Source organism: Diabrotica virgifera, chromosome 6 (genome assembly GCF_917563875.1).
Source record: "Diabrotica virgifera virgifera chromosome 6, PGI_DIABVI_V3a".
In the NCBI taxonomy this organism is placed as follows: Eukaryota; Metazoa; Arthropoda; class Insecta; order Coleoptera; family Chrysomelidae; genus Diabrotica; species Diabrotica virgifera.
In genome coordinates, this window is record NC_065448.1 from 208,482,970 (window position 1) to 208,495,935 (window position 12,966).

At 31.7% G+C, this 12,966-nt stretch overlaps 1 protein-coding gene across 3 annotated transcripts in view; it reads right to left on the minus strand.

The window, feature by feature from the left end:
• The window catches only part of LOC126887175 (ankyrin repeat domain-containing protein 12), a 191,314-nt gene that overhangs the window by 117,433 nt on the left and 60,915 nt on the right, over positions 1-12,966 (minus strand). The window contains exon 1 of one of the 3 annotated variants that reach the window (XM_050654561.1): positions 2,613-2,803. The exons of the other annotated variants lie outside the window; for them this stretch is intronic. Within the exon in view, the coding sequence (XP_050510518.1) occupies positions 2,613-2,646 (34 nt within the window). The 5' untranslated portion in view covers positions 2,647-2,803. Of the gene's footprint in view, positions 1-2,612; positions 2,804-12,966 lie in introns of those variants that run through there. 3 annotated transcript variants of the gene reach the window in all.

Genomic DNA, 12,966 nt, shown 5'->3' on the forward strand with positions numbered 1-12,966 from the left:
AAAATTTTTGTAATGTGCTAAAACCGTACACCAAATTTCATTAAAATTGACTTATTAGATTTTGAATAATAATTTTGCAATCTAAACTTTTTTTAAAAAATTAAAATTTTTTAAAATCTTGCACAACAAAAACTAGAACATACAAAGATTTGTCAATTTTTTTACATATAAAAAAGCACTCCACCTATCTAATGCACTTTACAGAATTGAAATCGGATTGTTTAAGCAGCCTCAGCAATGTTTTAAAATTATAAACAATTTTTTGGCTTATAAACAAATTAGTCCTGTGGCCAGGAGGGGGTGCTACGGGCTCCTTTATTTAGATGGACTTACCCAAGATTTTTATGTATTTTTTGGCCCGTGGAACACGATTTTTTTGGGTAACAGTTGATCCGGATGTCGATAAGATTCTTATAAACAAAGAACTTGAGGAATTACATAACATCGATTTTTCGCAAAATAAAACATTTTTTTGTATTTCTTGGGAATTCTAAGCAAAAAATGTTCTTACAAGTTTTTTCGTAGGATGCATAGTTTTCGAGATAAACGCAGTGGAACTTTCAAAAATTCGAAAAATTGCCATTTTTTAACGCGAATAACTTTTGATTAAAAAATAAAATAGCAATTCTGCTGACAGCATTTGAAAGTTTAAGTCAAATTATACCGGTTTTAATTATTTGCATTGCTAAAAATTGATTTTTTTATTATTAAACAAAGCTATTTTTTTATAAGCCAAAAAATTGTTTATAAGTTTAAAACATTTCTGAGGCCCCTTAAATAATCCGATTTTAATTATGTAAAGTGTATTAGATAGGTAGAGCACCTCTTTATATGTAAAAAAATTAGACGTGAATTATCCTGTACATTTATGTACAACAGGGCAAATTTATACAGTGATGAGCGCGCTAATAATTGGCAAAATAAGGTGAAAGATGGAAAACATAATACATTGTGAGGTAGAAAGAGATGAAACTAGTAGAGGTGGAAATTATCGATATAAACGTATAAATTAACATTACATTATATAGTTTCCAACCTTTAAACGTATCGGAAGGGTATGACAACTGTCACTGTGACATGAGAATTTTATAAAATACTACTGTAACATACGTCTAAAGGTGGGAAACTATGTAATGTAATGTTAGTTTATACGTTTATATCGATCATTTCCACTTGTACTAGTTTCATCTCTTTTTAATTCACAATGTATTATGTTCGCCATCTTTTGAGTTATTTTGGCGGTTATTAGCGCGTTAATCACTGTATTTAAAAATTGACGGGCTTTGTTTTTTAAAAAATTTTAAAACAAGGCCAGAAATAATAGTCCCTGGGCCCACCATTTAAAAAAATATTACCTCCCTCATGAGATTTTTTTATTTGGTTATTTTATGTCGAGTCGGATAACTTTTCTATTTCGGAAAATTTTCGGGAGGAGGCGTTTCGTAATTATAGAGGTTTCTAAACTTTGGTGCATCCGACAACTGGAATACCCTTAAAATCTTGTCGGACAATATTACCAGTAAATTTAAGTATTTTTATCAAACAACCCTGCAAAAAAATTATTATTTATGACTCCATAGTGCGCCCCCCATAAGAGGGGCGCACGCACCATAAAAAGTAATAAAATTTATACCGTCACAGTTGATTTTTGCAGGATTGTTTGTTAAAAACATTTAAAATTAACTGGTAATATTGTCCGACAATTTTTTAAGATTACTCCAGTTGTCGGACGCACCAGAGTTTAGAAACCTCTATATTTACGAAACGACCCCCTTCCCAACATTTTCCAAAATAGAAAGGTTGTCTGACTCGGCATGATTAACTTGAATAAAAAAAAGTCTGATGAGGGAGGTAATAATTTTTTTAAACGGTGGGCCCAAGGACTTTAATTAATTATTGTATTTCATAAGTGGTTTCCAACCTATACACATAACAATTGTATTGGTTCATAATTATTTATTTTATTACTTATATCTGTTAAAGCAGTTTAAAAAATTAAACTATTCGACATTGACACTCGAATAGAAAGTTACTCTCAAAATAATTTTAGTAGTAATGATAATTCATTTAATAGCATAATTTTCATTTGTTACTCAAACATAAAAAAAATTTCGAAATACTAAACATTGTTTATAAACATCATATTACCGCAAAATTAGCGAAGTGACATAATAAGATGTCAACAGAAAATAATCTCGTGTAATATCGGCAACTCAATTACTATTCTTAACCTTAACCACCAATAAACAAACAAAAGAAAGTAGGCGAATTAAATTTAAAATAGCAACAGTAAGTACCTACCCAATCTGTCAAATCAAGATATTCGCGACAACAAATCGGAAATCCCTCAAAACAACAAACCGGAGAAACACAGACCCGGTTCAAGAACCAAATAACCGGCTTTTCGGCAATCAAATCATATCAACAACGCCCGTACGTCAATAGTATACAACACCGTTTCCTAAAAAATGTCGAGAAGGCAGAGGCAGCCATGTACATGTAAAATAAAAAGACACGGCACGACGAAGTAGTTGGTTCGATTATTGTCGAGAGTGGAACAACTTGTGGGGAGCCTATCCCGATGATTTTCTAGACCCTAGTTTGACATTTACCTTTATGCTGTTGAGACGAAGCCCCCCGACGCATCTGGTTGCTTGCGTTCGTCCTATCGACACCTCTTTTGCTCTCGCTGTGCCGTAAGCCGCGTAAGCTTCGCTTTACTTTACAAAACACATACACACTTACTTGATCTCGCGCCCGCAAGAGAGAACAGAGTTTATTCGCGCGCCGATACAAACTGGATTTCCGACCATGTTGCCGATGCAAATGGCAATTCTGTAAAAACGCTTTTGTGCTCCGAATTACAATCGTGGCTGCTCGTGCGTTATCAGTCATTAGAAATTTGATTAGAAAGTTTAATAGCTGTAATAAATGAAACCAAATTAGATAAACGTGGTTTGTGCATACTTCCTGAGTTCGACAAATGATTCTTACCTCTTGCATTTTTGATATTTTTTAAGAGCGGTCGTCAACAAAATTGTTTTAGTCTATAAAATAAAACATAAGAATGTGAGTTTCAAGTCCTTCTCCCAATGCTTGTGGCCAGTCTTTGAGAAAATCTCAGGTCCTCCTGAATCCAGAGCGGGCTGACCTGGCGATAGCTCTTCTAAACATAATCAAAACCAATAAATCACCTAATGATTTATAAAGCTAATAGCTAATGACCCTATAGATAGCAAGATCAAAATAATTATCACAATATTTATATTATTATCAAGATCCATACCACCTACAGTGAAACTTGGATAATTCGAATCTCAGGGGACCGTTAAAAAAATTCGAATTATCCAAAAATTCGAATTAAAAAATAAATCTACAAAAACAACGATTACCTACAAAAACACCTGCAAATGATAAATATCAGTAACTGATCAGCAAAAAAACAGTAGTTGATCATTTTCATCGCTTGGAAATGTTTTTGTTCCTATTCTTGCCCGAGTTTTGTCAACCTAAAAAAATGGACCAACAAAATTCGGCCAAAAATACCAATTAAAACATTTGCAAGCTATAAAAAAGACCGACTTTATTTTTTTCCAAAGAGATCCGAAATTTTTAGCTGCGTTTTAGAATTTAGTTTCTCAGTAATGACAAAAGATTCTAAGATATTCAGACAAGATTGTAGAAAAGTTCGAATTATCCAAAATATAATTCGAATTATTCAGGACTTTTTACCATTACTTATATAGGAAATGCTAGGGACCAGTATAAAAATTCGAATTAAAGAAGATTTCGAATTATGGAAGTTCGAATTAAACAGTTTCCACTGTATATGCAAATCAAACCCAGTAACAAGCAAAATTAAGGCAAGAATATGACAAATGCCGTGTGATAAAATAGCATCATCATCAATGGCGTTACAACTCCTCGTGAGTCTTTGCCACGTTTACTATTATTTTCCATGTTTGTCGGTCCTGTGCCACTATTTCCCATTCTCTCACTCCCATTTTCTCCAGATCTTCTCTGACTGCATCCTTCAACCGTTTTATAGGCCGTCCTATAGACCAGGGGTCACCAATTAGCGGACCGCGGTCCGCATCCGGACCGTGAGCTAATTTTGTGCGGACCGTCAATAAATTCAGAATATACCTAGTGTTTGGCAATTTTGAAAATGTTTGGCCATGAAATTATGTACTATGTTTGGTTCAACTTATGTGTGCGAAGCCGCTTTATCAAGAATGAACTTTATTAAAAATCGGTACAGATATCACTTAACAGATGAATATCTTAACTCCCTAATGAGACTTAGTTGCACTAAACTCACTCCAAACTTCACACAGGTTGTACAAAAAAAATGTCATTTTTCTCTCTGATAATTTAATTTTGTAAAGAGTTTTCCCCCTCATTGTTATTCTTACTTTTTGAAATTAAGTAAGCTGTAATATAAAATTGTCATGTGCATTTTTTTATATTCATTTCCTCTCTACTATATTATGTTAAGTAGGAGTACTTTTCAGATGTGCATTTAATTAAAATAATTTGCAGATTTAATAAGTTTGCAACAAACACCTTGCATTGAAACTAATATAGAAAAGATAACATGTTAATTAGGATTTTGTACTATGATTATTTATTTTAAATTCCTCAGTTTCCTTTCTACAAAAGATGTCTAAAAACTTCATTAGCATTCAAAATATAAATTCCTAATTTTTAAAATATTCTCAGTAACAATTTACAATACTGCTGTTTTCAAAATATACTGATAATAACATCAAAACAATACACAATGAATTTATATTTTATTTATTGTACCAGGAAAACTTACAGAAAAGTACACAGTAACCAAAAAACAATCAGATATTATTAGTTTTCCTTTCCATATTAGTCCATGTGTGAGGCCACTTCCGTATGAAAAATGTTTCTGACTCGATTTCTTTGCGGATTCATGTTAAAAAAATGTTCCCTTACAAATCAGAAGGGTGCCGGGTGAAACAATTTTTTAAGCAAATTCAAAATTACTTTTTCGCCTAGAAAATGTATTTTTAGGTTTCTTGGGTAATTATAAACAATAAAGGTCTCTTGTCATATTTCTGAAAAGTTGATAGTTTTTGAGTTATAAGCGATTTAAAATCTAAAAAATCGCGAAAATATGCATTTGCGATGCTTGAAAGCTCTTTTTAGTTTTAATAAGTTTTAATAGAAGCTTTAAGTTTTAAGAAGTTTTAATAAAATGACACATCTTTTTTATTTAAGATGATCCAAAAATGCTAAAAACATATTTTCGCGGACAAAAAAGGTGATGTTTTGAATTTGTTAAAAAAATATTAAACAATTTCTACCCAAAAATTTCCCCCGGCACCCTTTTGATTTGTTTATAGGGGATATTTTTTAACAAGAATCCACAAAGAAACCGAATCAGAACAGTCAGACACAGGCAGCATTAAACCCGGACCCCGGAAGTGTCATAGGTTTTCGAAACGGACCCACAGGGAAACTAATTGGTGACCCCTGCTATAGACCTTATCCCATCTGGCATTTCCCAAAAACACATTGTTTATAAGTCCATTGTCGTTACTGCGTATCACATGCCCTGCCCATCTGAGTCTATTGGCATTTATATATCTGACTGAATTTTCCTTTCAGAAGAGAGACTCAAAAAGAAATCGTTGGAATACAACAAGCCGGCATATTTATGTTTCGTGGACCTTATGAAAGCATTTGACAGGGTCAAATTAAAGGAAGTTATCCATTTGTTATACTCGAGAGAGGTACCTCTAGGAATAATTAAAACGATCGAAAACATCCACCCCAACAAAATAATAAAAGTAAAAGTGGAAGATGAACTAATTGACCTAATTGAAGCCGGCAATGGGATAAGACAGGGGGATTCCTTGAGTCCTTTATTGTTCAACCTGATCATGGACGAAATAATAAAAAAAGTAAGAACTAAAAAAGGATACCAAATGGGAGAAAAACAACTTAAAATATTCTGCTATGCAGACGATGCAATATTAATCTCTCAAAGTGAATATGATTTACAACGTATGCTACACCAATTTAACATAACCGCCAGAAAATTTTACATTTCTCCAAAAAAGACAAAATGCATGGTTATAACAGCAGATCCAGTAAGATGTAAATTGGAACTGGAAGGTCAGATAATAGAACAAGTGATGGAGTTTAAATACCTAGGCATCACACTATCTAGCTACGGAAGGCTCGAAACAGAAGTGGAAGATCAAGGGAATAGAGCAAAGAGAACTGCAGGTTGCCTGAATGACACAATATGGAGAAATAAAAATATCGGAAAAGAAATGAAAAGCAGAATTTACAAAACAGTCATCAGACCAATAATGGCATGCACGGCAGAAACACGTCCCGAGACAGAGTGGTAAAAAGATTGCTCAAAACAGCTGACATGAAAACCCTTCCCAAAATTGATGGTAAGACTCTATGGGACAGAGCTAGAAGTACAGATATACGACTTAGATTAAAGGTGGATAACATTAATAACTGGGTAAGAAACAGAAGAATAGAATGGGATGACCACATAAGCCGAATGACAACAAATAGAGTAGTCAGGACAGCGAGAGACGGTTCCCCAATAGGAAGACGATCAGTGGGAAGGCCACAAAAACGATGGAATGCAAACCTTTCTAGAGGCACATTGAAAAAACAGACAAAGTCATGTCTATACAAGAAGAAGAAGAGACTCTAAACTCGTTACTGTATCTGCGCCTCCATTCGTTCGTCACGCTGTCTCTACAAGGGACATACAGTCGGAAAAATGAAAGAATACCCATGAACGAACATATAAAACACGCTGTATTTTCCTGTCATCGTGTCACAAAGAAAATTACCCAGCGCAAATACATGTAATAATAATTATTACATGTACTTACGCTGACTAATTTTTTGTATGACACGGTGACAGGAAAATACAGCGTGTTTTATATGTTCGTTCATGGGTATTCTTTCATTTTTCCTACTGTATATCATTTGAAGGTTTTTACGTTCCGACACCAGCAATTTATTGATAAAATGTGATAAAATATGACAAACAAAATTAAGAGAGTCTAAACCGCAAATAGACCAATACACCAACACCAACAGCCAATAAACACATCAAACAAGGACCAATAATTTGAATCTAGTAATCTTATGACTGGGGAACGATATTTAAACCCAATACCCATGTAGATATCAAAATCAACAGAACTTAAACCACTGACTGACAATTATTTAAACTCAATTATCGGATACAGTCGGAAAAATGAAAGAATGCCCATGAACGAACATATAAAACACGCTGTATTTTCCTGTCACCGTGTCACACAAAAAATTGGCCAGCGCAAGTACATGTAATAATCATTGTTACATGTACTTCCACTGGACAATTTTCTTTGTGACACGGTGACAGGAAAATGTTTTATATGTTCGATCATGGGTATTCTTTCATTTTTCCTACTGTAATTACCAGCAATATCGACTGAAACGAACGACACACCATAAATCAAATTAAAGGGCAGTAAAATACACTAAGCATCAAATTAACGCACCACCTTAAAAAGGGGATATTTTTGATGTCTCATATTTCCTAAACCTGTGGTCCGATTTGAGTGATTTTTTAGATGTTAAAGCTTCATTCTTCAAGAATATCGTTGTAAATAATATTATTGCTAAACAGATAAGTGTCATTGTAGACCGGGTGTAACAATGATAGTGTGTTTTATCCTCAAAGTTTGGAACACCCTGTGGAATATTCTAGTGTATATAAAATATTAAAATTAAAACTCAACTGTAGCCTTAGGCTTTCTTAACATTTTGTTTTTGATTCATTCGCTTATGTGGGATAATAAAAAAGTTAGGTACTTTAACAACTAGCCATGTTATTCATCAATACAGGGTGTTTCTAAATAAGTGCGACAAACTTTAAGGGGTAATTCAGCATGAAAAAATATGGACCGTTTGCTTTATAAACATATGTCCACAAATGCTTCGTTTCCGAGATACGGAATGTTGAATTTTTTCTTACAAACTGGCCATTTATTTATTGCCCTAAAACCGGTTGAGATATACAAATGAAATTTGGTGGGTTTTAAGAAGAAGTTATTCCGCATTTCCAAGTTCCTTAGAATAAATATAAAGTTTCTTTTGAATGAAATATTTGCAATTAAAAATCACATAAATTTTATCTTTTATTTTCACCCCTGTAACTTATTAAAATAAACATTATAGAAGTTTTCAGGGATTTCGGCCCTCGGTAATAATGTAATCTTTCATTCTGCGTTTAAATTTTTCAAAAATATTTATTAGTTTTCTCAAGATTCGAAACAAAGGAATACATTTAAAACACATTGAAAATTTTGACATGCGTCAAAATTTTGCATTTTGCTTCGTTCTACTTAAGAATACTCAAAAAGAAACTTATATAAACCGCGAAGAAAATATTTTCTAAAAAGACATTTAACGTTCGCCACAGAAATGTAAGGAAGACAGCAAACCAAACAATACATAAATTTATAATTTTGGCACAAATAAGCTAATATACACTGTGTCCGTAAAGTATGGAACAAATTCTTTTTTAGCTAAACAGAGCATTTTAAGAAATAATCCTGAAACACATCGATTTTTGATTTTAATTTACCGTATTTTAAAATAATATTCTACTATACAGGGTGAATTACTTTCGAGTAATGACGTCACCGTCATTTTTTTTAAATGGAACACCCCCATTTTGTCTCAATTTTCGGATTACTCTAGCTGAGCTGATTCCAAAAATGTATCACATGTTGATTCAAATTGGTACAGGGTGGACAAAAATACAATAGCTTTGTGTGTGTTCATAAAGTAACGCGTTAGTTAAATTAACAATATTATCAAAAATACTTATTGTATTTTTGATATTTTAATTAATTTTTGATTTTAATTAATTTTTGATATTGTTTAATTTAATATTTTAATTTAATATCAAAAATTAATTAAAACTTAATATTATGAGCACACACAAAACTATTGTATTTTTGTCCACCCTGTACCAATTTGAATCAACATGTGATACATTTTTGGAATCAGCTCAGCTAGAGTAATCCGAAAATTGAGACAAAATGGGGGTGTTCCATTAAAAAAAAATGACGGTGACGTCAATACTCGAAAGTAATTCACCCTGTATATTAGAATATTATTTTAAAATACGGTAAATTAAAATCAAAAATCGACGTGTTTCAGGATTACTTCTTAAAATGCTCTGTTTAGCTAAAAAAGAATTTGTTCCATACTTTACGGACACAGTGTATAAAAAATCGTAACAAATTGTATTTTGTTACGTTTTGATAACAGTTTGATATCAAGCTTATTGTGAAACTATTTTCTTGTGGAGTGTTTTTCATTTGATTACTAAATTTTTCGGGGAATGAACCACAATAGTTGTTATGAATAAAAATACATATTTTATTGACGTTTCACTTCCAGTCCGAAAATGATACGCAAAATGCAAATTTTAAATAAACGGTTATACAGGGTGAGTCATGAGGAACTGTACATACTCCTACCTCGTATAGAGGCCCCTATGGGGAATAACAAATGACCATTAAAAAGTGTCTGCTCCCATTGTTTAATAATATACAGGGCGAGTTTCGCATTTTGACAGAAATTTATATTCGTCATAATTTTTGAACGGTCAGATCGATGTGTCTCTTATTTTGGTCAATCGTTACACTATTACCACCTAATCAACTGATTTATTCAAACTAGAAAAAAATCAGGTCCGGCTTTAAAAAATTAGTTCGTTTGGGTCTTAGAATTAGGCAAGTAGGCAATTAAAATGACATATTTATTTTTTCCCCACACGATTACTTAATTTAAAATTTGGTAAAGTGAACCATAGATTTAAAAAAAATTAACATTTATTACAAAAATTAATTTTTTTAAACAAATATTTGATTTATGTTACCACCCAATGAACTGATTTATTCAAACTAGAAAAAAATCAGGTCCGGCTTTAAAAAATTAGTTCGTCTGGGTCTTAGAAAAAATTTCACCCTGTATACGCTTTTTGAAAACTCTAATATGAATTTTACAAATTAGACAAATAGGCAATTAAAATGGCATATTTATTATTTTCCCCACACGATTACTTAATTTTTTATTAAAAAATCAAATTTGTCAAAATCGCAATTTAACCATAAAAATAAAAATATTAAACAACGTTTTTCTTAAAAATAAAAGGTTCACCATTTTTTTTTTCTATAACACGTCTAGATCTAAAACTCCCCATAACACTTCTCTTTGGACTCTATAGTTTAACATAGACGAGAACAGATAGATAAATTTTAAATTTTTTCACTTAATTTTTGCGATTTAACTTTGCAATTCACGAAGCTGCACCTTTTATTTTTAAAAATTCATAACTTTTACGAGAAGAAGACTGAAAGTCTACAACAATAATTGTCATAGTCTTCACAATGGTAAGAGATATGTGCTGCAACAATTTCAGGAAAAAAAATTTTAAAATGGAACGTTGTAGCGAGTTAAACCGTGATTTCATCTTTTTTTTTTTCATTTTTAGGTTAAAATTCCGATTTTGACAAATTTGATTTTTTAATAAAAAAATTAAGTAATCGTTTGGGTAAAAAAATAAATATGACATTTTAATTGCCTATTTGTCTAATTTGGAAAATTCATATTACAGTTTTCAAGAAGCGTATACAGGGTGAAATTTTTTCTAAGACCAAAACGAAATATTTTTTAAATCCGGGCCTGATTTTTTTTTTTAGTTTGAATAAATCAGTTGATTGGGTATTAATTTTTGTAATAAAAGTAGATTTTTTTAAATCTATGGTTCACTTTACCAAACTTTTAATTATTATTCATAGTCAAATTTGATTTTTTTATAAAAAATTAAGTAATCATGTGGGGAAAAAAATAAATATGCAATTTTAATTGCCTATTTGTCTAATTTGTAAAATTCATATTAGAGTTTTCAAAAAGCGTATACAGGGTGAAATTTTTTCTAAGACCCAAACGAACTAATTTTTTAAAGCCGGACCTGATTTTTTTCTAGTTTGAATAAATCAGTTCATTGGGTGGTAACATAAATCAAATATTTGTTTAAAAAAATTAATTTTGTAATAAAAGTTAATTTTCTTAATTCTATGGTTTACTTTACCAAACTTTTAATTCATAGTCAAATTTGATTTTTTTATAAAAAATTAAGTAATCGTGTGGGAAAAAAATAAATATGCCATTTTAATTGCCTATTTGTCTAATTTGTAAAATTCATATTAGAGTTTTCAAAAAGCGTATACAGGGTGAAATTTTTTCTAAAACCCAAACGAACTAATTTTTTATAGCCGGACCTGATTTTTTTCTAGTTTGAATAAATCAGTTGATTAGGTGGTAATAGTGTAACGATTGACAAAAATAAGAGACACATAGATCTGACCGTTCAAAAATTATGACGAATATAAATTTCTGTCAAAATGCGAAACTGGCCCTGTATACTATTAAACAAGGGGAGGAGACACTTTTTAATGGTCATTTGTTATTCCCCATAGGAGCCTCTATACGAGGTAGGAGTATGTACAGTTCCTCATGACTCACCCTGTATATCATACTCCAGTAGTAAGAGACAAAAATGCACAGAACCTCTAAAAATCATACGAATAGGCTGAATTTTGTTAAGAACGTCAATTTTGGAACAACAAAAAAGATGCAAGAAAGTTTGAAAAACTAGAATCTATACGTCGTAAGCTTCAAATAAGAAATGTAGCATGTAGCTGAGATAATTGTGAACAAAAATGTTTATTAGAACTTTTTGTGTAAAATTAATAGTTCTCTCAGAAATAATGCTTGAAGAACCGGCGATTTTTAATGTCAGTTATGAGCGCGAAATCAATTTTTCAAATAAAATTTTAGACCGGGCTGTATCGTCGCCCTTGCTAGCGAAATTATTCCGATTCGATTTTTTTGGCACAAACTTACTCAAAAAGAGGTCCTTATAACATATCTACAGGGTGCCGGGCGGTGCCGTGGTTGAAAAATTGTTTAAACAATTTTTTTTATACAAATTCACAAATTAAATTTTTGTATTTCGAACAATATTTTTTTAGATAATTTGGGTCATTCCGAGCAAAAAAGGTATCTTGTCATTTTCCTCTAAAATTGATTCTTATCGAGTTATATGCGATTAAAAATTTGAAAAATGCGAAAATGGCCATTTTCAAAGCTTAATAACTCGATTAAAAATTATTATTATGAAATTCAAAAAGTGACCAAATCAAGTTTCAAACCCCTTCTTCAAGGTCCTGAAGAGATTTTTATCATTATTTTATTACAAAGCTTTAAATTATTAACAATTAGCGCTATGCTATAGTCCATAATGTATCGTCGCCCCCGTTAGTGAAATTCCGATTCGATTTTTTTGCACAAACTTACTCACAAAAAGATCCTTATAACGTATCCACAGGGTGCCGGGCGGTGCCGTGGTCGAAAAAGTGTTTTTCGACCACATAAAAAATTGTTTAAAAAACAATTTTTTTAAACAAGTTCAGAAAAATAATTTTTTCACTTCGAACAATTTTTTTTTAGATAATTTGGGACATTCTGAGCAAAAAAGGTCTCTTGTGATTTTTCTCTAAAATTGATTGTTGTCGAGTTATACGCGATTTAAAATTTGAAAAATGCGAAAATGGCCATATAACTCAACAACAATCAATTTTAGAGAAAAATCACAAGATACCTTTTTTGCTCAGAATAACCCAAATTATCTAAAAAAAATCGTTCGCAATGAAATAATTATTTTATTGAATTTGTTAAAAAAAAAATGTTTAAACATTTTTTTGACCACGGCACCGTCCGCGTCCGGCACTCTTTTTGAGTAAGTTTGTGCAAAAAAATCGGAATAATTTTGCTAGCGGGGGCGACGATACAGTCCGGTCTATTTGTATTAACTCAACGGTAAAAATTCGA